Source organism: Cinclus cinclus, chromosome 25 (genome assembly GCF_963662255.1).
Source record: "Cinclus cinclus chromosome 25, bCinCin1.1, whole genome shotgun sequence".
Lineage (NCBI taxonomy): Eukaryota > Metazoa > Chordata > Aves > Passeriformes > Cinclidae > Cinclus > Cinclus cinclus.
Genome location: NC_085070.1, coordinates 6,404,706 through 6,429,431, shown reverse-complemented (window position 1 = coordinate 6,429,431; position 24,726 = coordinate 6,404,706). Strand labels below are relative to the sequence as shown.

Below are 24,726 nucleotides of genomic sequence, written 5' to 3'. Positions count from 1 at the left end.
CCTACAAAGCCCGAATCACACGCACAGCACGAGAAAGGTGAAGAGAAAGTCACAATTACAACATCAGCAACAACTAGCCCTAGAGGTAATGATCATCTCACAGCAACATTACACACCACGGGAGGCAGAGTGAGCAGAGTTTAGTCGGGTTAGGAGACAGAGAACCAGTGCTGGAGCACAGAGGGGACACAGACATGGCAGCTCCGCGTCTCCTGAGAGGGACCTGCTGCTGGGGGTTCAGTTTCCTCGCAGGCTGCGGGCATCTGTGCTCCGAGCGTCTGTCCTCGGGTCTCTGGGTCTGTGTGGGAGCAGAGCAGTGGGTCAGGCTTCCCTCACACAGGGGTTGTACCCCAGCAGCACAAGCTGCCAGCACGGGCTCCAGCCTTCCCCCTCTCCAAACCAGGGCACAGTCCAGGACATCGGGGAGCTCAGAACAAGACAACCCGAGGGTTTCACACCCAGCTTTCTGAACACCCTAAAACCAAAACCACTCAGGAGTGGAGGAGCACCAGAAAAGGAAGTGCAACACAAGGGAAAATCCGGACAGATGCTTCCTTTTCCTGTTGGGCTGCCTGGGGACACTCAGGACCTCACCAGCACTGAGCTTCCTCGCTGTGGACCCCACCAGTGCTCGCCCTCACCCCAGCCCAGGGATGCAGAGCTGCCCAGCCCCACTGGTCTGCTCAGAGCCCCGCAGTCACCCCCACACGCAGCCCCAGCTGTCCCTCCCATCCTGTCCCCACCCAGCCTGGCCTGGGACTCACAGCATTGGCTCCTGCTCAGTTCTCTGCTTTCTGTGCTGCCGTTGCTGCAAAGGGAAGAGCAGAGGGGTTTGTGGCGCCTGCCCAGAGCTGGGATGGGGGCTGTGACACAGGGCAGTGCCACAGGGACCGCAGCACAGTGACCTTACCATTCGAGGTGATCAGGTTCTCTGCCTGAGCCTCCTCGTCCCCTGGAGCCCTGCAAGGAGAGGAGCACGGTGAGGGATCTGTGATCTGTGCCCCATCCTGGGAGTGGAATGCCCAACAGTGTGGTGGGATGGCCAGGAAGGTGCACTGGGAGCAGGAAGAGCTGCTCCCCCAGTTTTGGGCACCCCAAAGGGGCGCCCAGAGAGCACAGCCCCTCTGTCAGTTGTGAGAGGAAGCCCAGGAGGATCAGAGCAGAGAGGCTTGGGAGCAAGGGAGATGTTCCCCACCAGGCTGCCCTCACTCACCTGGGCTTCTGCTTGAAACTGCACCTGCACCTCCTGCCTGCACGGGGAGAGAAACTCCGTGAGTGTGGCTGAAGGGGAAATGGGATAAGGCTTTTCCCAGTGCCCCCCAGCATGAGAACAGCCCCTGCTGCCTCAGCCTGCCAGCCCAGCACCCACCACATCCCCAACTTACTGAGGATGAGGAGAATGCCCACGGTGAACAGGACCACGGCGAACACCAGCCCCCCGATCCTCAGGCTCTGGTAATCTGGTAGGGGGGAGACACAGGGCTCATTCCTGCTGGGTTCAGGGAAGGGGGCAGCTCTTTCACTGCCCGTGGCATACCCGCACCCACCCCCAGGCTCAGCCATGCTCACTCACCATAGTTAAAGGGATCCTCCTCCTCCTTGTCCTGGGTGGCCACTGGAAATGAGCAGACAAGGGTGTGTGAGCTGAGTGAGCCCCTGGCTGCTCCCCACAGACTCTGGAGCTCTGGGCTCTCATGGCTGCTGCCCCACACCCCACTGCAGCCCCCTTGGATCCACGTGGAGGCTGTTCCCTGGGGTTCCCCAGCCTTTTCCTGAGGAGTGTGTAGGAAGCACCGGGCACCTACCATCTGCCACGGCTGCTGGTACCAGCAGGGAGCACAGGAAGATGAGCACTGCCTCCATGGCTGCTGTGAGAGAGGGAAGAAGAGAGTGTCAGCACCCAGGTACCTCAGGGTGGGCACTGGGACAAGGCAGAAAGCACGGGGGAACTACAGACCACCCACAGCTGCCTGTGTGGGCAGGCAGGGCCAGCCCATGGCACAGGAGAAGGAGCCAGGCTGGTCCTAGGAAATACCCAGGGTGCCACCAGCCCAGCAGTTCAAAGGCAGGAGGGGAAGGGTTTGAGCAGACAGAGAGACTTTTTTTTGTAGGGTTCTGTGATGTATTTTTGAGCATCTCCACTTGGCATAAATCTCAGTGCAATCTCAAGTTTGCTCTGCAGGCGATGGGGCCAACACCCCAACAATCCCACCGTGGGAGCAGTGTCCAAAGACTGCTGGAGCTCTGGCAGCCTCGGGGCCATACCCATTCCCTGGAGAGCCTGGGCAGTGCCAGCACCCTCTGGGGGAAGAACCTTTTCCTAATATTCAACCTAAACCCCCACAGAGACAGAAAAAAAACCCAAAACAACAACAACAAAACTAAACAAACAAACAAACAAACAAACAAAAAACCCCCAAAAAACAAAAAACCCAAACAAAATCAAGGAGGCTGGATTTACAGTTACCCTAGTTTGCTAAAACACTCAAGCCTAAATCCTGCTGTCTTTGGGAGAAGTTGCCGTGACTTAAGCAGTTTGCTGAATGTTTCCAGCCTCCTAAACTGGGACATACTCCATTTGCACTTGGGATTATTTTTAATGTGGTGCGTTTCAATTAAAAACTTTCTCAAGAAGATTTAAGAGACGCCACGGAAGAAGAGGAAAGAAGAACAATTTTAGTTTGCTCTTTCTACATCTGCTCTTAAAACTTCATTGGTTTTGAGCATCCCAGGGCTCCTCTCAGCAGGGCACGCACCCGGCCATCAGCCCCCAGCCCGGCCCCTGATGAGGATTTGTCCCAATTAGCATAGCAATTACACTCCCGCAATGAGGCCAGTGGCCCTGGTGGGACATGAGCTCAAAGACACACTTGCCCTCCGGGCTCCCTGCAGCAGCAAGGAGAGATCATAAATAATCTCGGTGTCCCCTCCCAGCAGAGCCTGTGCCTGTCCCTTCACTGGGAACACCCGGCCGGAGCAGGACTTTTCTCCTGTGCCACTCCCTGCCACCTCGGGCGGGGGGGACATGTCCCATCTGCATTTGGGACGGGACCTTCGCTGCTGGGACCGACCCGGCAGCGCTGCTCTGCCAAGGCAGAGCATTGCTACCCACACCTGCTGCCAGCATCCCTTCTCCAGCTGCCAGGGGACTGCCAGGGGACAGCCAGGGGACAGAGGAGACCTGCTCCCTGTCCTGCCAGCTGGCACCGGGCACTGCAGAGCCGGTGGTCTGCTGGCTGCGTGCGGGGGACACCTCGCGTCAGGAGGAGAGGGCTCGGCTCATGCAGCCCCTCCGAGGGCAGGCGGTGGCAGCCTGGCTGCTGCCTCTGTGTCCCCGCAGCTGCCCCCGGGGCTCTGCCTGTTGGTGACAGCGGTGCCAGGCGGTCCCCCCGTGCCCCGGCAGCGGGCTGGGTGGCCATACATGGTCGGGAGCACGGAGAGGGCTCGCTGCCGGCTCGGGAGTGGAAGGGGGGTTATCGGGAGCCCTGCGCGGCCCCGATAGCGCCGAGTGCTACAGAGCTGCTGCAGCTGCTGCGCTGGATTAGTGCCGATAAGGAAGGGGCCCTGGACACAGCAGGAATTCAGCTCGCTGACGGATGCAGAGCCCGGCGTGCCGCCATTCAGTCCCTCCAGAGCCTGACCTGATTCTGATGCAGCCTCCACCACAGCCCACCCCCGCTGCCAGCCCCGGGGGAGGCAGCTCAGCTGCCCCAGGCCGGCTCGCCGGGACACCGAGGTCCCCCAGACCCTGCCACGGCCCCTTCTCCCAGTTTGTGCCCCACGCTCGCTGCCAGGACTGGCACGGAGCAGGCTCGGCAATGCCCACCAGCGCTGTCCCCAGCAGCGCTTGGCTCCGTGGCCTTTCCCAGTGCTGCCCATTGCACCCACAGAGGAGGCAGCCCCAGCCCCACCAACATTCCCAGAACCCGCCTTGCTCATCACGGCAAGCGACATCCCACGATAACTCCCATCCCTCCCTCTCCTTCCACGATTTGCCATTCCGAAGGCGATGTGTTTACCCGAACACTGGAGGGTTTCATCCCCCTCTGCTGCAGCTGCTGGGCTGCACAGAAGCGTGCCCAGACAAACCCCCTCGTTTGCTGAGATGCAGATTTCGGGGTAATTACCAGGTCTTAGAAACACACAAAAAGAACCCACAGCTGGTGGCACAGTTACTTCGAGATGCACATCTCCTTTCTCTCACGTTAGAGGCTGCAAAAACCAGTCATTTTCCCAGCTCACAGTCTTGTGCCACGATCAATATTCATTGGGTCCCGTATTTCTCAACAAATCATTCATCAGATTTTTGCAGTTTTGCTGCTAATTGCCTGCTAGTGGATCATTCCCTGAAGAACACACTCAGGGAATTTCACATTATTCCCTGCCCCGAGCTCCGCCACGTGGCACTGGGCCCTGCCCAGCCACACACACCCACACACCCACCCACACACACACACACACACACACACACACACATCCCCTCCACCCCTTTGCTCAGCATTTGGCTTATTTCTCGCACGTAGCACGGCAGAGTTCACCGCTGGGCCGAGCCAAGCACGCAGCACACATATGTTCTTTGTTTTTCTATCTCAATTCCTAGAATTCACACACTTCCGTGCGCTCGAACTTATCTCCGCACGAGTGAACTGCCAGGATTGGCAGCGTCCCTGCTCCAAAGGCAAACACGGTGCTCTGCAGTGCAAACGAGCCCAGCTCTCCTCCAAGGAAGCATATGCCTTGCAAAGAGCCACAGGTTTTGTGGGTTGCTGCAAGCTGGCCCACGCACTTCTTCCTGAAGCTGAAATAAAGTGAGAAGAGCTAGCACTGCTGAGGGTTTTCTGTTCTCCCTGCTCCTGCCTTCCCTCATGCTGAATCCAGCTGTGCCTCGGCACAGGAAGGAAGAGGAAAACCAGCAGCTGCCACGTCCCACAGCCCAAATTTCTCCCTGTTTTCTCCCCATTAGTGACACAAAGTTTGGAGTCACCACACTGGACACCACAGGCAGTGGCAATGCCTGCGACTTGAACCAAAACACGGGGGTTTCCTGTTAAAACTGCGAGATCCAGCGAAACACAGGGAGAGGCGGAGCGGCGCAGAAGGCGAGCTGCAGCGTCCAGAACTCCCATTCCCTCTCATCCCAGCTCAACCTGCTGCTTTGTGAGGGAAACCAGGTATCTTCCCACCATCCCTATCTCCATAGAAGAGCTGGTGGTAGGAGGAGGCAGCAGGAATTTGTGAGAGGCTCAGGGAGGAGGAAGCAGCGCCACAGATTGAGGAAGTACACAGCTTGCTGTTTTCTTGGAGGATGTGGATGAGAGTGGGTTGGGGGATTAGCCCAGGGCTGCCAGAGGCAGCCAGGGCTGGACCTGCCGCATGCTGAGGGTCAGTTCCCCCTGCCCAGTGAGGGGGTGGTGACACCAACAAGGCAGGGTGACAATGGCAGAGCCACCCTGGCACCAGGAGCTGGGAGCCACCCGCACCCGGATGATTCACACCCTGCCGCCGCCCTGCCGCGGGCACAGCCAACACTCCCTCCGTGCAGAGCACAGCCACAGCTCCTCCTCGGCCTCTTCCTCCTGGATAATCCCTCCTTGCCATTCCCACGCCAGGCTTGGTGCGTGTGCGTGCGTGGAGCCCGGGTGAGGGAGAGGAGCGGGCAAATCCGGGCAGACAGACCCAGTCCCTCCTGCCTGGCTCAGCTCTCTGCAGCACAGCAAATCCTGGCAGAGCAAGGCAGGTGAATTTGTAATGCTCCTGGATCTCCAAGTCCCCTTTTCCTTTTCATTGTTTTGCGTAGATCTGTCCTGTCAAGTCTCAGCCATCACAGCGCAATTCCGGGCAGCCTCCGCCTTCCGCCAGGAGTCCTCAGGGCATCTCCCGAAGATCAGACCTAGTTAAAATCTCTGGTTTCTGTGCAAAGCCCCCCAGACCGTGACAGCAGCGCTCCTTTGCCCGGGGCGTTTAAGAGCGTGCATGTGTGAATGGACATTTCCAGCTCTGCATAGATGTGCTCTTCTGCCATTTCACGTCAGCATCAATCTGGCTATTAATCTGCCTGTTGTTGTGCCTCGTGCTTCTAAATGAGAGAGGAGAGGAGATTTCCAGCCCTCACCATTCTGGTATGGGTGGCCCTTCCCAAATCCGGTGCTGATTCAGAGGCTGACTGGACGGGAGACGAAAAGCTGGCTTTATTGAAGTCTAATTGCTCCTTTTGCTGGTTTGGGATGTCTCTGAATGCACCGTCCCATATCTGTACCCCAGAATTCCACTTGGCTCCTGCAGGGCTTCTTCCAGCCTCATGGAACTGACCCTAAACCATTGAGGAGCCTCAACCAGGACTGCCTGGCCTGTGTGGCTCAGCACAGTTCCCAGCCCCCTGATGACACCCAATGAGGCAGCAAGGCCAGTCCTTCACTGGGGCAAACCTCCAGTACAAACCCTGCTGAGCTTAAGGCTGCCTGGCCAGGGAACCCATCCTGGGCTGCAGCAGGCAGTAAACATCACCAGCACCTCCCACAGGAGCCTGCTGATCCTGATCCCTCCTTATTTAATGAACAGATATCCAGGAGCTGTAAACCTCACCGTGCACCTGCCTGGACCATCCCATCCTCCCACCACACCCTTGTTTGGCTACACACGGGCTGAATGAGCCTGAGGCTCTGCAGGGGCATCAGCCATGAGAATCCCACAGGTGAGACAAGAAAGAGGTTCCCTGGAGGATCCTGGTGGTGAGAGTAGCCCAGACCACCAGGACACGCTGTCAGAGCAGCCTGCAAGAAGCTGTTTGAGGCTCCTGAGCGTGCTGGGTACCACAGCACTGCCACGCTCCACAGCACATCAGAGCAGACATTTTCTCCCTTCTCTCCTCTGCTGTCACCATCAGCCACGACCACTGCGAGCAGGAGGCAGACAGCAGTGCCCAGAAGCACGGCCTTTGTCCCCACCAACACTGCCACAGGCACAGAGTGATGGGCAGGTGGCACAGCCCTGGGTGGGACGGGACAGGACAGGACAGGACAGGACACCTCCATGCTGCCAGTGCCAGCAGTGCCTTCTCCATGCTCAGGGACGCAACAGCTGCAGAGCTCAGCAGCCTCTTTACACCTTGCAAACACACACAGCCTGAAAGGCAAACACGGGGGAACAGCAGACACAGAGCTGCTGGTTTGCTGTGCCAGGGAGTGTCCCCCACATCTGTCAAAGCCGTGGCTCCCCACCCCATGTTTTACCTGAGTGGGTACGCTGAGACAAAGCAGATAAAATTTCCAGGTGAGTGTGAGCCATGAAGCTGATAGGAGGAAGGTACAGGCAGACTCACACCTTGCAGGCACAGAATATCCTCCAGCAGGTCCCAAACACGCTCTAACAGGTGGCCTGGCTTGGCAGCCATGGCGCTTCAAGCTGGCAGCTCTCCACTCCGCCTTGGAACCCTGGTCCAGTTGTGCATGAGCAGGGACTCTCCGGGCTTGTCTTTGTTTCAAACTGGGAGCAAAACCACCCAGCGGGACTGAAAATCCCAGTGAGACCCAGCAGCATCTTGGAGCGCTGTGGGCTTGCCAAAATGGGTGCTCCATTCTAATCCACGCACGGCTTTCCCCGAGAGGCTGCTCCTTCACGCTGCTTATTCACATCCACACAAACCACCTGTCACTTTCCCTCCCACTGAAATATCCCTGCAAGATCCAAGTTCCACCACATGGACTCCAAAATCCGTTTCTTTGGAAGCATTAATTACACACCCTGAGAGACATGCTCTTCCCTTCCTCCGTACGCTTTCTCGGGATGAGGCGCTTGGCTGTTTACGCACGGTGTTACTACAATATTGAACAACAGGAGCCAGAGCGCTGCCAAGGACTGCAAGACAGGGATCCCCCGGCTCCCCGGGATCCCCCCCACTCCGCACAGCCCTACCAGCCTGCGGAGCACCGGGAGTGCTCCGGCTCTGCCCGCGGTGGTCTTGGTGGGTTCGCCGGGGCATCCTCCCCAGCACGGGGGGCTGGTAACCAGGCAACGGTGGGATAAGGGAATCCGCGGTACCCGGCGTTGCCATGGCAGCCGCCGGGACTGGGATGCGAACGGGTCGGGGCGAGGGGCGATGCCCCGGGGCAGCGGGGCGGGGTCCCGGCCGCCTCCCCAGCGGGAGCGGGCTGGAGCTCGGTACCGCACCCTGGTACCGGGACAGGGACCCCTCGAGCGAGCGCCCCGAGCCGCGCGATGCCGGGCGGACCCCGAGACCCCCGAGTCACCCGATCCCTCCCCTTCCTCCCCACCGGCCCCCCCAGACCCCTCTCCGGCCGGACCCACCTGAGCTGGCCGGGCGGAGCCGGGCAGAGCCGGGCTGGCCCCGCGGCTCCGGGCGGTGCCGGGGGAGCGGAGCGGAGCGCGGAGCGGGGCTGCCGCACAAAGGGGAGCGGGCGGGCGGGGCGGGGGCGGTGTTTGCGGGGCGGGGGGCGCGGGCAGCGGCGGGGGCGCGGCCAGCACGGCCCGGCCCCCGGCGGCTCCCAGATCCCCCCAGAGGAAGGCACGGGGATGCTCAGGGGGATGGAGCCCCTCTGCTCTGGACACCGCTGGAGGTGTCCAGCCTGGAGAAAAGAAGCTCCAGGGAGAGCTTAGAGCTCCTTCCAGCGCTTAAAGGGGCTCCAAGAGAGCTGGAGAGACACTTTGGACAAGGGATGGATTGGAGAGACAGGAAGGAATGGCTTCCACTGCCAGAGGGCAGGGTTAGATGGGATATGGGGAAGAAATTCTTCCCTATGTGGGCGTTGAGGCTCTGGCACAGGGTGCCCAGAGAAGCTGTGGCTGCCCCGTTCCTGGAAGTGTCCCAGGCCAAGTTGGATGGGGCTTGGAGCAACCAGGAATAGTGGAAGGTGTTCCAGGGATTTGGAACTTGATGGCCTTGAAGATCCCTTCCAACCCAAACCATTCAGTGATTCTGTGGTTCTACAAAAGTCATGGTGCCCGCAGGGCAGGTATGGAGGGGAAACGCTCACCTGGCGGTGAAACATGCCTTCCCACAGCACAGCAGGCCTGGACTCTGCCCTGAGCTGTGTGGGGAGCGAGGAACAGACTGGGGCCAGCAGAAAACACACAGAGATGAATTGGCAAACATGGCTCAGAAGCCCTGCTGCCTCCCGAGAGCTGGGAAAGGCGCTGTCAGGCTGCCAGGCCAGGTGGCCCAGCTCACAGGGCTTCAGTCACATCACTCAGCTGATCTCAGGGTCCACCCAGGTCAGGGTGGGCAGCAGGGCCCACTTCAGGTACAGCCAGGACCTGATACCTGCATCGCCTGTCCTGAATCCAGCAGCATTTGGCAGCTGCAGGAAACCAGCCCTGTTGGGAGTCACCCAGAGCAGGTCAGGAACCAGGGCACGCTTCAGGCAGCCAGGGCAAAACTCTGTGTGACACAAGGGCTGCACAAAAAGCCCTGTGAAAAGCTCTGAAAACCCTGTCACAGAGCTTTGTGGCAAAGCCCAGTTTGTTCCCATCTGACAGCCAGGCGTGTTGGGAGGAGCAAGATGGGCAGGGAGATCCTTGTTCAGTGCAGGATATCAGATGGCAACAGGGTGCTGGGGGCACTGCCAGGCCGTAGCTGGGAGCCATGGGCACCACTCTGTCCCAGGCCACATTGGCACTTCTCTGTATGCCTGGCTTCTGCTGCTGGCCTGGAGAGCCATTTCTTCTTGGAAAAACACCTCAGCAATGCTGTCACCACTGAGCTGGCTCATCCCCTGTTCACTCCAACGCATCTGAGATGGAAATCAGGCAGTGACGGCACCATTCCGCAGCCATCTCTCCTCTTCCAGTAAAACATAAAAGGAAAATAAACCAGCACTGGCATTTCAAGGCAATTATTCAAAGGGTCAAGAGATACAGACCAACACCGAGGAGCTGGAAAACATCAAGTCCCTCTAATGCATAAGGATAACAGGATAAGGCTGTCAGTTACCCTGCAGAGAGGGAGGCAGGGATCAAACCGTTGTAATCAAGTTTTGGGCTTCTCTGACCTTATCTGCTTCTGGGCTGTCATTATCCACAGCACACAGTAAAACATTCAGGTGTGACCATGCCCTGGGGGCTGCAGCAAGCATCGTGGGGCTCTGCAGAGCCCCAGGCACATGTGCCCCATGCAGCAGCAGCCAGGACACAGCTGGATGTGGCTGGATGTGCTCCCTGCTCTCCTTCCCTTTTTTTTTTTTTTTTTTTTTTTTTTTTTACAAATTCCCAGGGAGCTGCCCAAAGTGAGTAGAAACAAAAAAAAAATCAGCAGCAATTTTTATTTTTCCTGTACAAACTCAGGTAAAATAGAGACCCCAAGGTGAATGTGGGAAGGGAGGGATAAAAGCAGCTCCAGTAGTCACTCATGGGAAACATCTGCTCCTCAGAGCTGTGCTGCTGGAGAAGCTGTACCAAGCTCCAGCTTCACTTCTGGAGAAGCTGGGCCAAAAGTAATGTGCAGGCCAGGCAGGAGATGCTGATTTATGCTAATAAAGGGGCTGGTCTGGTCTCCTCAGCTATCTGAGTGAACAAGAGCATTGCCAGCAGCTCCAGCAGGGCATGATTTCATCTGAACCTGTGTCCCCTTACCCCTTTCCAGAGCTTTCCCCTCCAATTTTAAGGTATCTCCCTGTAATACTAAGCTTGGAAATTGCCTGTTCAGTGGCCCCATCAGGGGCACGGGAGGGCGGAGCAGTGACAAAAGCTGGGCTTAGCCATAAGGTTACCCCAATACCATCTGCTACTGTACCCCAATACCATCATTTTCCATCAGGTCCAAGCCATTCCCTGTGCTCTGAATCCCTGCAGGAGCAGGGATGGAGCAGTGGCTGTGCTGAAGCTCCTGCACTGCCCCGTCGAGCACAGCTCCAGCTGGAGTCCAGCGACTCCGTGCCAAGTGATGATGTTACTGACCATGGAAGGGAACCAATCCCCTACTGGAGGAAAAGCATTTTTGCAGAGAAACATCATCACTGAAACCCTATAAACAAATCTGTTTTGACACAGCAGAACAAAGAGCTATAAAAGGAGAGATCGGGAAAACCACCGCTAATGGGCGGTAATTCACGTGGTGCCTGCCAGGCTGTATTTTTGTAATTATTTTTGTAATTTGTATCCCTTTGGGATGCTGGCCTATGATTTCCAGAGCACAGAGGAACTTGGGAACGGCCCAGCCAGATGTGGGGCCGTGCTCAGCACCCCTTGTCTCAGAAGATGCTCTGGAGCAGGACATTGAGCAAGCAAAGGGCTTTACAGGTGATGGCCTGGGATGTCCCAGGGGCTCCTTGGGGCTGAGCTGGTGCCCACCACAACTCTGTTCCCCCAGGAGTGGAGGCAAAGCAGTGGCCAAGGTGTGTGCTTCATCTGCACAACATTTCGGAACAGCATGGCAGCCATGGCCAGGCTTCACGAGAAAATAATCACTCCTAATCTGCTTAGAAAACTTTATCCCTTGGGAAAACACAGCATACCTGCCTGTGGGCCTGGGAGGAGACACTGCTGGATGGCAGGTTTAGAAGAAATAAATTATATTTGTATTAGGGACTGAAGGCATTTCTCTGCTGTGAGAGACTTTCGGAAGAGCAATAACCCCTGAGGAGGAGAAATCCACAGCAGTGGAGAAGGTCCCACACATGCTGAAATGTTACCATCACTGGTCCCAGGAACACAGCTCCAGCAAGATCAGCTCTTATTTGGTTCGATTTTTGGGTTATTCCTTCTCAAAAGATCAATTTCTTCAGTAATAAACCACCAGGAGCTGCTGCTCTGCTCTGACATATCCACAGAAACCCTCAGATCACCTCTGGACAAACCTAAGCTGGGTCTGTGACTTAAGGCCCACTGAATTCCCACTTTAACCAGACCAAAGCAAAACAGGGAAGCCAGGGTCCCATCTCAAACTCAAGATCAGCTGCTTCTCTTTATGGAAAATTGTGCTGCCCTGCACACTCAGGGCAGTCACTGCAGCATGTCCAGCCTCAGTGTGCAGGGAGCAGAGCTCCCCACTCCTCCCTGGAATCCAGCAGGGTTGTCCAAGGCCCTTGGAGCAGGTTGGGAAGTGAGAATTATCTCCTGGGCCCTGCACACTCTGCTCTTCATGGGCGGCTGCTGCATCCATGGGAGGTTTCTGGGCTGCTGCTCTGAGGGATTTGAGGTCAGGCTGACTTGGCACTTCCCAAAAGGCACCAACTCTCTGTTTCAGTTCAGGTCTGGGGCAGCCACCCAGAACTGCTCCAAATCCACGAGAAGTGAAGCAAGCCCAGGAATTCACCCAGCCTTTCCCAGGTGGCAGCCCCAGTGCCAGGGAGAGGCAGGTGCTTTCTGCACACCCAGAACCGGACCAGACCTGCTGGCCCGAAATCCCGACACAAACCACAGCTGCCCATAACCTTCTCCAGGAGAAGTGGTCAGTGCTGGGAAACCAGGGGATGTTCCCAGGACCTGAGCAACAGAAAACCTCCCTTTCCTCCCAGCCACAAGCAGTAACCCAGAGGGTGATGGGCAGGAAGGGCCAATCCATCACAAGCCCCACATGCCCTCTCCCCAGGGATCCTTGGCACATTTGCTGCTTCCTTCCCAGCCCATCCCAAAGAGCCACCTCCACGTGGGGCACTACCAAAACATTTATTAGAAGAGTTCAGGGTGGCCTGGCTCCACAGGACCTCCCTGCAGCTGACGACAGGGCTGGGGAGGGGAGCAGGAATGCTCACCCTGGGCATCTCCTCGTGTGCCACAGCATCCACCAGGAGATGCAGGCGCTCGTTTCCCGAGGGAAATGTGTCCCTGCTGGGGCGTGGGTAGTGGGACAGGCTGGCTGTGCCATCCCTGCAGGCAGGAGGCAGCACTCGGGCACTGCAGAGCTCACAGCAGGGAGATGCAGGGCTGCTCACACTGGGCACCGCCCGCCAGGGTGATTGCTCTGAGCCACACTCCAGCGTGGCCTTTGGCTGCCGCTGGCTTCTGTCACAGCTCCCACAGCCACCCCCAGGGCTCAGACCTGCCCCAAACCCTCTCCAGAGCAGACTGAGAGTGGCTGCAGTCCTGGGAGAGAGCGCTGGCTCAGACCAGAGCCACAACATGGAAAAATAAACAAAGAGGCATTTCCCTCGCAGGGAGGGACATCTCGTAAAAGGCACTTCTGAAATGCCAAGGCAAACACCTCCCAGGGGGTGGAATATCCACACCTCGGGGCTCCCCTTTGCACCGGAGCCGCCAGCCTGGCCCTGGAGGTGTGGGCAGTGTGGACACGGCTGCCGCACCCTAAGGTGGCACAGCTGTGACCTGGCAAAAGAAGAGAGTTCCTTCTCCACAGGCACTGCTGGCAGCCCCTTGTCCACTGAGTGTGCCACGGCCCTGCCAGGAAGCACTCGCACACCCTGTCCAGACAGGTCTATTTACAGAAGAGCCACAGACACGGGACAAGGAGGTGTCCCCCAGCCAGCACGGCCAGCCGCTGGCATGGGATGTGTCCCCCCGGGCCTGGGTGCTGTGCCCAGCCACCACCACGTCACCCCTGGCACCAGGCGAGGGCAGGGTCGCTTTGCTGGTGCTGTTCTCAGTGCTCGGGGGCAGCCACAGGTCCCTGGCTGCACACACAGTCCAGAGAGAGGTGAGGGGTTGGCCGGTGGCATCGTGCCCTGGCAGCAGCCTGGGGCAGTGGCCCGTGCTGGCCAGAGAGGACAGGCCAGGCAAGTGTCCGTCCCTTAGTGCCCTTAGTCGTTCTCGCTCTGCAAGGGACAGAGAGAAGAGCAGGGTGAGGTGCCAGGGTCTGGGCTGGGGGTACAGCCCCTCTGCTCGGCCACCCTGCCCAGGCACGGCCCTGCCACCTCACCTCCATTTTGCTGTATATCCAGCTGAGGAGCTTTGTCACACGTGTGTACACTCCGGGCTTGTTCTTCTGGCCACATCCTGTCCCCCAGCTCGTCACCCCGGCCACATACCATCGGCCATCGTCCTCGCAGACCAGGGGCCCTCCGCTGTCACCCTGGCTCAGAGGGGCAGAGCAGTGAGGAGGGCAGACAGGAGACGCCCCTCTGTGGGGGCCCAAAATCTCCCCCGGTGTGTCCCCAGCTCACCTGGCAGGCGTCCTTCCCTCCCTGCAGGTACCCGGCGCACATCATGCGGGGGGTCAGGTAGCCCTCGTACACCTTGTCGCTGTTGCAGATCTTGTAGTCGATCAGCTTCACCTCGGCTTCCCGCAGCTTCGGGGACGTGTTATCTGCAAGGCAGGAAGAGCTGTGGGGCAGGGGGGGCTTCACCATCCCCCACCGCCCCCGGCCCCTCCGCAGCGAGGGAGGATGAGGGTTTTTCTCACAGGTCTCATTTCTGCTGGGAGGGCAATCCCGAGAATTATCCCTGCGGGAAAGCCCTCGAGGGCCACAGAAGGGCTGTGCCCGTGGGCCGGAGCTGCCTGCGGGGAGCCGCACTCCTTCCTCACCTTCATTCTCCCTGGTCTTCCCGAAGCCGGTGATGAAGCAGGACCTGCCGGTCTGGAATCGCTGGCCGTACATGGGCAGGCAGGCAGGGCGCACCTGGGCTGGATGGAGGAGAGGGATGGGAGCAGGGAGAGGAGAGGAGAGGAGAGGAGAGGAGAGGAGAGGAGAGGAGAGGAGAGGAGAGGAGAGGAGAGGAGAGGAGAGGAGAGGAGAGGAGAGGAGAGGAGAGGAGAGGAGAGGAGAGGAGAGGAGAGGAGAGGAGAGGAGAGGAGAGGAGAGGAGAGGAGAGGAGAGGAGAGGAGAGGAGAGGAGAGGAGAGGAGGAGGAGAGGAGAGGAGAGGAGAGGAGGAGGAGAGGGAGAGCTGAGTCACCTCAGAGACTCAGGAGAGAAATCCTCACAGCCCTGCAGCCAGGGAGGAGCGTGGAGCGCAGGAAAGGCTCCCCTCTCTGCCCATCCATCAGGGTCTCCCCGGCCTCATGTGGGGCTGGTGGCAGAGCTGAGCCCATGGCTGAGGCTGCCAGACCCTTCCTGGCCATAGAGCAAGCAAGGGTGGCCACAGCAGAGCTGGATGCAGCTGGCAGCAGCCCCACACACCCCATGGCTCCCAGGGCATCCAAGCGGCCTCTCAGTCCTGTCCACCTCCCTGTCCCCCAAACACCATCCAGCCAAGCCCAGATAAACTGAGACACCTCACCTGAGAGTGTCAGTGGCCTGGAGAGCTTCATGAGGGCGATGTCGTAGTCGTCATGGTCGTCGCTGTAGTTGGAGTTGATGATGACCTGGGACACAGGGATGCCCTCCATGGGCTGCTTCAGGTCTGACACCCCTCCGTACACCTTCCAGTCATCCAGGATCTTCATGCTGTTCCTGGCAGGGTGAGATGGGGCAGGAGGGAGTGAGAGCCGGGCTGTGGGGCCGGGCTGGGTGCCCGGACTGGCAGCAGCACTCACATGAAGAAGCAGTGGGCAGCGGTGAGCACCCACTGGGCGTCGATGATGGTGCCGCCGCAGATGTGGATGGGCCCGTACTGCACGCTGACCTGCCAGGGCCATTTGTTCACAGAGGTCTCCTTCCCACCAATGATCCGGCCAGAAATCCTCTGTCCGCAGGCTGGAGGGGAGAGCAGGGCTGGGAGAAAGGCTCAGGGGGGAAGGGGAGCATGGAGGGGGACACACACAACATCCCCACCACCCACAGGTACCACACTTGTCGCAGGGAATGCAATGTTGGTAGTTTTGTATCACCCAGAAAATTCACTGGAAGATGTCCCATTCGCCCAGCCCTGTGCTGAGCAGGGGGAAAATGGTCCCAAGCCTTAGGAAAGGGGCCCACCCTCAGCTGTGTCCCAGCCAGCTCTTACTTGTGCATCGCAGGGAGACGTATTTTCCAGTGAGACACTGGGAGCTGCAGGAGAGAGGAGGGAGACCCAGTCTCAGCCGCATTCCTGTGGCACCGGGGCAGGGGTGGGGCTGGAGGTGACCCAGGTACCTGTTGAGGCTCTGCTGGATGGTCTCTTGCTCATCAGTCACCATGAGGCTCTTGCCAGAGACACGCAGGGGGATGTACTCGGTCTGTGATGCGCTGTGAGGGGACAGAAGAGGCAGTGAGGGTCCCCCCACACAGGCAATGACCTCTTGGCCCCTGCATTATGCCCAGAGCAGTGCTGGACAAGCTGCCTTCCAGCAGAAAAACACAACAGTGGGGGAAACAGCACAGCAGACCCTGCTCTCAGTCAGGGCAGTGGTCTGGCAGGGCCCGAGCAGAACAACCCATCCTCCAGGAATTACTTCTGAAATCCCAGCTGCCGGCAGGTTTTCCTGGAGAAGGACTCATCCCAGTCACTGCTGCACACCGGCAGCCACTGGCTCTCCGTGCTGGAGTAGACGTGGAGCAGGGACTCCTCGGAGGAGAAGCGCACTGTGGGATGGAGCAGCAGGGTCAGGGGTGCTCCTGGGGCTCCCCTCATTCCCACCATCCCAGCTCTGGGTGCCTCACCACAGCCCAGCTCATCGCTCCTCTGGGAGCAGTCGACGACGCCGTCGCAGCGCACGGCGCTGTCCTTGCAGCTCTCTGCTGGTTCTTTGTACACGATGCCTGTCTGCGACCGCCAGAACATGACTGCAAACAGGAGAACACCACGCTGAGGCCAGGGCTGGCTGTGGGTGGAGGGCTGTGACCTACCTGGGTGGGCATCTGGAGGCATGCCAGGTACAGGAGCATTTCCAATCACTGGGTATGAGCGTGAGGTGTGTTTGAGTGAAGAGTGAAGAGCTGCTGACAAGAGGGAGGGCTGGCCACCCTGAGCACCTCCCTGTGCTGCCCAGCTGCTGCAAGCCCCTCTCCCTTCACCCACAGGAAATGAGTTCAGCCTGCGAGTGCTTCAAGCCCGTCGGCTGGAGAACGGAGCTGCATGTCACCAGGATTAAAGGGATTCCCCGGTGTCTTTTCTGCCTATGGACCATGATTTTTCTTGGGGAGGGCACTGTGGGTGTTGCTGGGTGCCCTGGTGCCCCCCAGAGTAAGCCCAGCAGAAGGAAAGCATGTTGTAGCCCCAACCCCCAAATGCTGCCACCAGCCCAGGCAGTAGATCTCCTTTTCTGCTCTCCTCAGCTCCTGTCTCTCCACCAGAGGTCAGGAACACTCAGGGAATGGGAAGTACACATCCCCGTCCCTGGGCCGGGGGTTTCCCTCTGGCACTTTCCAGTGTGGGCATCCCTAGACTCTGGAGGTCCCCTCCAGGAGCCTGGAGCCACCCGGGGCTGGGACCCCACTCACACAGCAGGATGAGGGCGATGAGCAGCACGATGAGCACGGAGACGCAGAAGATGAGCGCAAGCCGCCGCTGGCTCATGCAGGGAGCTCTGAACATGGAGGATCCTGGCAGCAGGGCAGAGGCAGAGGCAGGGTCAGGGGGCAGTTGCCTCCTCGGGGCACCCAGACCCTGCTGCCCAACTCTGGGCTGTGGGAGAACAGGGCCATGCAGACCCTAACCTTCCCTGTGCTCACTGTGCTTTCACAGTGCCCCCTACACCCCTCACAGCTCAGGGAAACACCAGCCCGTGGCTGTCTGTGCATCCCTGCCTCCCTCCATCCCTCCCCGTCTTGAGAGGGACCGGAGCCATGGATCACCCCATCCTTACGTGTGCTCTCACAGGCTGAGCAGGGGCTCGGGACAGGACCAGACTCGGGGCTGTAGGGTTTGAAGCTGATGCCCAGGACGTTCTCTCGAGGCTGCGGGGGTCGGGCACCGAAGATGCTGCTGACCTTGGAGACATGGAGGAGGCTGGGGGGGACACTGCTGGGCGAGGCAGTGGTCTGTGGGCAGAGGGGACTGTCACCAGCGGTGGCTGCTGCCCACCAGAGTCCCCCAGCTGCCACCCTGCCAGCTGGGAAGGTGAAAGCAACACAGAGATGGAGCTGAGCCCCACTGGAACCACAACGAGCCTGTTCCTTACAGAACCATGAACCTCATGGAGAGTCACCACCCCAGTGCCTGTCTCTGTGCCAGAACCTGAGCCATATCCCACCCAGGATGGCCAAAAGCCTCATTGTCACCGGGTTTGTCCCCTTCAGGCAGCTGAACTTCCCAAAGCCATCACTGTGAGTCGAGCAATCAGCCGGGTATTTGGCATCGTGACAGTCATGCCGTGGCCCAGTTCCACGGGGCCAGTGCCCCAATTTATGCATCTATCCTTAATTAGCCATTTGAAAAATACAGTGCAATTTCCAGCTGTCATTTAGTAATACTTAATAATCGGTGTTTTCCAAGCCCTGAAACGTCCTGCACCCTGGAATGTTGCTCTGCAGTTGTGTCACTCCTGATCCATGAATTCACAAAAGAATATGTATTCGTTTCCTTTCCTCAAAATACTCTCTTCCAAATGCTCCCTTAGTGACAGAAGCCAGAGCCTCTTATTTTCCTTCTGAGAGGACCTGCGAACAAATCCCAAAATAAATGCTGCTTCCTCTACCTTTTGTAGGATGGATGGGGCTCGGAGCAGCCTGGTCTGGCAGAAGGTGTCCCTGCCCATGGAAGGGGGATGGAACTGGATGAGCTTTCAGTCCCTTTCCATCCAGACCATTCTGGGATTCTGTAACAGCAGATGTGGAACGCAGGGAGAAGTGGAGCCACCACCCTGCAGGGACTGCTTAGCACCCAGAGATGGGCTCCAGCACATCCCTCTGGGAGCCTCTCTCTGATTTTTGGCCCTGCACCTTTCTCCATGATCAGAAATCATCTCTTTCCCTGCCAAGCCAGCGAGAAGCACTCGGGATGGAGCACAGATCTGGAAACGGGGACACGAGCAGCGCTGGGAGCCCCCCTCGCCCTTCCAGCGGGGTTTTCTCTCCCCTGGTGTTTCCTGCCGGGAAGCAGGAGCCCTAATGAGCAGGTCTTGAGGCTGATCGGGCTCGTGCTTTGCGAATGTGGCTGTGCCCTCCGAGGCGATGCTCTGGTGTAACTTCCTGGGCATTATCTGTGACTCACGGCCCCGGCGTGGCCACGCGTCCCGCGCGGGTCCGAGCCCAGCTCAGCGCACCGGGGACACACCTGCCCTGCTCGGGCTGTACCTGCCAAGCTCCGGCGGCCGCAGCACCCCGGGCTGCGGGAGCGGCCGGGCCAAACCCCCCGGCACAAACCTCCCACCCCCGCGGGCTCTTGGCACAGGCACCGCTAATGCCCCCCGGCCTTGGGGAGCCACCTCTCCACTCGTGTGGCTCCTGTGCACGGGGAGGAGAGGAGAGGAGAGGAGAGGAGAGGAGAGGAGAGGAGAGGAGAGGAGAGGAGAGGAGAGGAGAGGAGAGGAGAGGAGAGGAGAGGAGAGGAGAGGAGAGGAGAGGAGAGGAGAGGAGAGGAGAGGAGAGGAGAGGAGAGGAGAGGAGAGGAGAGGAGAGGAGAGGAGAGGAGAGGAGAGGAGAGGAGAGGAGAGGAGAGGAGAGGAGAGGAGAGGAGAGGAGAGGAGAGGAGAGGAGAGGAGAGGAGAGGAGAGGAGAGGAGAGGAGAGGAGAGGAGAGGAGAGGAGAGGAGAGGAGAGAGGCACTTTCCAGAGCAGAGGCACTTTCTGTTCCATCAGCCCCACTCTCACCCCTTCCCAGCCAGACAGCCCGAACAAGCCTGGATCTGCTCCAGGTTTCCCTACACCTTCATTTCCCAGCAGTGCTGCCAGCCTTGCCTTCTCCAGGGAGCCCAGGAGGGCCCCTCGGTTTTCTCCTCGAGGCTGGGAGGGCTGGAGGGTGTCCTGCAGTGCCCTCCCCTAATGAGCCTGAGCAGTCACAACACTGACGGGATTTCAGTTCTCACATGCCCACATCGTGGGGCATTCCCGAGTACCCTCAGTGCTGGCTGTGGGTGACAGCCAGAGCTGTGGCAGGTCCTGAGCAAAGCAATGCGGGGATGCCAGGGACCCTTCCTGAGAAAATAATTTCTCCTGCCTAAGTAAAAATGAGGTTTTTGTAAATACCCTTTTCCCCTGGCATTTGTGTGCTATCTCCAGACATCTGATGTGTCACATCTCACCCTGCAGCAGCCGTAACCCTTTGCTTATCAGACCAGCAGAGCTACAATCCTCCAGAGGAGAAACCCCTCCATCACACATGGAAAACACAGCCCAGCTTCCCCAGGGAGCCAGCAATGCTGGATGCCACAGCACTCCCAGCTCCAGTGTGCAAATTTATCAAATTAACACCGAAACCTGCCATAGGTGAGACTGCTCTGAGTGCTCCTCAACACATGCCCTTTCTTACACTCAGCCGAATTTTCAGCTACTTATTTCCTTAAAAGTCTAAAGTCTAAGTAATTTTTCGGGCCTGCCAGAGAAGGTAACAGAGCTCTTGCCACGGGTGAGCAGTGTAGGGATGCTGCAGCAGAGAGAACAGTGGTGGTTTTTGCAGAGGTGTTTCTCTTGAGGAGAGAGCATGACCCCAGTGAGCAAGCGACAGCTCCTGCCCACAAAACCTTTACTCATTCTTTGCTGGCTTTTGAGTAAAAGTCAGAGGCAGAGTCAAGCCTAGATCAGAGGCACTGCTGGGGTTCGAGCCCTTTCCCTGACAGCCTCTCTGCAAATGCTCCAGCTGCCACCAGTGATCCCTGCCAGGGGCAGCTGTGGGGAAGGGGCACAGCCAGCCCCTGGCTGGGGCACAGCCAGCTTGCTTTCATCCAGGACATCCAGGAGGGACACTGGGGACACTCAGGGACTCCTGGTCAGCTTTGCTCACCTCACAGACAGCCTGTGTGCAACATGAGCGCTTTGCTAAACCTGTCAGGAGTGCAAACACCACCTCACTCCCTGTCCCTGCTCCGAGGCTCGGGGCAGAGCTGGGCAAGGCACCCAAACCAAGGACAGCAGCACTGAGGTGCCCGTCCCCTTTGCACCGTGGGCTGTGACTGCAGCTCCACACCCTGATGTGGAGGGAAGGCCCCCAAACCCACGGCAGCAGAGGACAATCAGCAGGGGAAAGGTAAGCCAGGCTGGGCTGGCGAGGCTCAGTATCCAGGGACTCCAGCCAGCAGTCACCTGCAGTTTCGGAGTGGGAGGGAAAGCGGAAGCGAGGGAACACCTGAGTGTTGCAACCAGACCCAGGGCCCAGATGCGCCTTGGAGGAGCAGAAGGACACAGGAGCTCCCAAAAATCCGGAGCGTCAAGAGGGGAGAGAGGGAGGCAGCCTGGCTTAAATAAGATGGAAAGTGCTGCCTCAAATCCTCATCCCCAGCTGAGCTCAGCCCCTGCCCTCAGCATGGCTCCAGCTGCCCACAGCCCAGTGTCCATGCTGGCAACTCCTTCACCTGGTTGTGAAGCACCGATTGTCTGCCCAGAGCAGCTCAGCCAGCACACAATGGGGACATTGTGCTCGCCAGGGACAAAGACGTCCCCAGCCTGGGAGAGCCTCTAGTCCCTCTGGTGACAATGTCCTGCTCAAGTGCCACTGCTGAGTGGGGCCTACCAGGGAGGGGACAGACCACAGCCCAGAACAGGGTGAAAGGACAGAGCCAAGACCCTGATACACACAGCAAAGTGAAATCCTCAGTGCCAGCATCACTTTGCATAGAGCAGGTGACCGAGTATTGAGCCAGCCCGATGAGGCCAGGGACAGGTCATCCTGTGCCAGTGTGAGCACCTTGTGGGCACAGACCCCAGAATGCTCCAGGGGCTGGGTAAGCACTGCTCACCTCATGCCACAGAGGGGCAAACAGAGGCCTGGAAAGACAAAGGGACGCTGCTGCTATTGCAGAGCCAAGGGTGGCTCCTGACACTCCTGATGGCCACAAATGACAATGCCAAGGTGGCCCAGTGGGGTTGTCCAGTATTGGGCAATTCTCTCTTCATGTGACTGTCCCAGTTTCTGCCCCACTATCACCAAGCTGCAGTGATGCCACCCTGCTTTGGGGCCACCCAGAGCTGGGACCGCTCTGCATGTCCTCAGAGCCAGCCAACATCCAGCATGAGCCCAATGTGCCCCTGCTCCTGGCCAGCACCACCACGCCAAGGGCAGGAAGAGGACAGTGTCAGAGCTGGCTCTGCCTCCCCTGGAGCCCCATCCACGCCGTCACCACCGCCTTTGCTCCGGATGTCGCTGGCACAGCCGCCGCTGCTCGGCACGGTAATTACTCGCTGCCTCGCCTGGTGCCCAGCCGGGATGGATGTTTTCCTCATGACAGGATGCTCAGCAAAGCCCCACATCCAGGGCTGAGCAGGTCCCAGTCAGCCCAGCCCCAAAACGGCACAGGGAAAGCTGCCTGGAGAGCAGGCGAGGGGAGCAGCAGGGCTGTGCCCACCCGTGCAGTGCTGCTGGAAAGCGCCGGAGGGCTCAGCAACGTGCCAGGCGGCACCAGACCCTTCCGACAGCCCCAGCTGATCCCCTCAGCTCACAGGTCCTGTGTGGCAAAGTACCCGAGAACCTCTGCCAGCACAGGGCACGCACCAGGGATGCTGCTGGCCGCCCTCTCTCCATGTGCCAAAGGGTGCCGGAGGCAGCAGCTCCTCAGGCAGCTCCCCCGGCTCCTTCTCCCTCCTGCTGCTGTGAAGGAACACCCCGAAGAGCAGGAGGGAGAGACCGCTCCCTCCACCAAAACCCGAGGGGAGCGCATCCACCGAGCCCCGGAGGTCGAAGCCGCCCGCACTTACCGGGGAGGTTTTGCCGTCCATGGGCCGGGATCAGGGCTGGGCTGGGCTCAGAGCTGCGGCACGGCCATGCCAGCAGCGCGGTGCCGAGCAGAGCCAGCTCTGCGGGGCCGGGACAGGAGGCGTTTGGCGAGCGGGCTCGTACGTCAGTGCCAGCGCCAGGAGCAAACCTGTCGGACCTGCCGCCCGGCTCCAGCGCCGCCGGTTTCCCAACTGCTCCAGGCACAGCCTGCACAAACACCTGCCCTGTGCCGGCCCAGGGATGCGGGGCAGAGCCTGCGGGAAGCTGGGAGCAGGGAGACCTGGCCGCAGGGAACAGCAGCGTGCCGGGGTTCCCCGTTGCTCTCCTGGCTGCCTGCCCACCCAAGCCCCACTTCCTCCCCTCTGTGCCCCCCGCTCACTCATCCACAGCTCTCCTGCCCAGCCAAGTGCAGAGGAGGGGATGCACAGCCGTGCTCAACCCCAGGAGAGCCTCTCTGGTGTGATCCAGAAGTCAAGAATTCCCAGTTCCTAGGGAAATGAAATGCTCTTTCCCTCTAGTTTCTCTAGAGGCCTTTTCATTCCTTTGCTAATGGAGCGATGCTTCTTCCAGGCACCAGCAGCAGCCTCTTGCCTCCCCTGCAGGCACAACCTGGGCAATGCTCTGCTTAACCAAGAACTCGGGTAGAAACAGGTGAAAATACCCATATGAAAGGAGAAAAGCCTAGCTTCATCCTGTGCTTTCTGATAGCCAGGCCCATGGCCCTCGGTGCCACATGCTTCTCCTGGCATTATTCATGGTTTAAGTCCTTTATTCATCCAGCTACCCACACACACCTGCTCGTCAGGACAGGAGACAAGCAGGGACACCCAAGCTTGGAGGAGCCCGGCTGCAAAGCCCCTTCCTTTTGAGGCTGCAAAGCTTGGGCTGGATCCCTCTTACCCCTCCTGCTCTCAGGATCCCAGCTCACACAGGGGTTCTGAGACAGCCTTCACTCCACAGTGCACTCCTCTGTGGTTTTCACAGGCAGGAGTGGTTTCTGAGGGGTTTTGTTTGTTTTCTTGTGCCTCTGCAGGCTGCGCCTGCTGAGTTCTAGGGGTGGCCAAACACTGAGCTGCACCCCTCGACAGCCCTGAGCCAGCCGTGCCCTCTGAAGCTGCTGCATCCACTTCAGAAAGGGATTCTCAAAAAACAGCTCCAGGAATTGCTCACTGCTTGTTACAAAGCCACCTACAGAGAGCAAGTTCCAAAATACAGGGTGTGTGGCTTGGCCCCAGCAGCCTGATGGTAAATGTCAGCATGCTCACAGCTTCAAGGTGAAATTCTCACCTTCCCTGCTGGTAATGCTGCTGTGAGCCCTCCCTGCACCCTCCTGGCCTCCCAGCCATTAAAGAGGAGCTAAAACACACAGCCAGAGCTGGCTCCACCAGCTCAGGAGAGCTGCTCCAACCTCCAGGCACGAGGGAATTGGGATGAGGATCACTCTGCTGCGCTCTGTCCTGCGGCAGGGCAGTGCAGAGCCAGCCCTAAGGCCCCATCCCTCCCCTGCTCGGTGCACATCACCTGCCTGACCCTGCTGCCACTCTGGGAAAGCTTTCTGAGGGACAGCAGGGAGGGAAAGGCACAGGGCCAGGTGCTCCTCCGCTGGGTTTCTCTGTGGGGTGTGCACAGGGAGGTGTTTCAGGGTCAGCCACACCACCCCCAGCTCAAACTGTCCCCTCTCCCGTGGCGCCTGGCAGAGCTCTCCCTGCAGAGCTCAGATTCCTGCCCGAGCTCCCCTCGCCGTCCAAGCATTCTGCAGAACTCTCGTTCCTCCTCAGCCACTTTTGTTTTCCTCTGAATTGCCAACCACTTCTCCCAGGGCTCTGAACTGCCTCACTCGCAGGGCCAGCACCACAGTGGCTTTTCCACAGAACTCCCACTTTCCTGGCTTTTGGTCTCGTTGCTTTTCATTGTCATTACCTGATACAAAACACAATCTGTGGCTTTGTGTGGGACTGGCTGTGCTTCATCTCAGGACTCCTCAGCTCAGTGGCTGCCAGATGTGACTCGGGGGCCAAGAGCAGAGTGACAGGACATCAGCTGGTCTGCCCTGGGTGGGAATAAACCCAGGGCAGGGAGGGGATCTGCTGCTGCTGCTGCTGCTCCGGCCAGGCTGTGAATTTATGGAAGCCCTTGGCCTTCGTCAGGAAGGATAAA

The 24,726-nt window shown here is 58.8% G+C and overlaps 2 protein-coding genes across 2 annotated transcripts; both read right to left on the bottom strand.

The window, feature by feature from the left end:
• Positions 1-108: 108 nt before the first annotated feature.
• FXYD6 (FXYD domain containing ion transport regulator 6) lies at positions 109-1,863 on the bottom strand. The gene is made up of 7 exons (XM_062508748.1): positions 1,806-1,863; positions 1,574-1,615; positions 1,386-1,460; positions 1,214-1,250; positions 911-960; positions 765-808; positions 109-298 (listed from the first exon to the last, which is right to left on the bottom strand). The coding sequence occupies exons 1-6, from the start codon at positions 1,861-1,863 to the stop codon at positions 780-782; spliced, it is 291 nt and encodes a 96-aa protein (XP_062364732.1). The 3' UTR covers positions 109-298; positions 765-779.
• Positions 1,864-13,706: 11,843 nt separating this feature from the next.
• On the bottom strand, positions 13,707-22,571 carry TMPRSS13 (transmembrane serine protease 13). The gene is made up of 13 exons (XM_062508554.1): positions 22,551-22,571; positions 17,571-17,745; positions 17,206-17,307; positions 16,426-16,548; positions 16,218-16,347; positions 15,919-16,011; positions 15,791-15,834; positions 15,381-15,540; positions 15,125-15,297; positions 14,432-14,530; positions 14,070-14,212; positions 13,826-13,978; positions 13,707-13,721 (listed from the first exon to the last, which is right to left on the bottom strand). Exons 1-13 carry the CDS (start codon positions 22,569-22,571, stop codon positions 13,707-13,709), a joined length of 1,431 nt encoding a protein of 476 aa, XP_062364538.1.
• Positions 22,572-24,726: the final 2,155 nt, after the last annotated feature.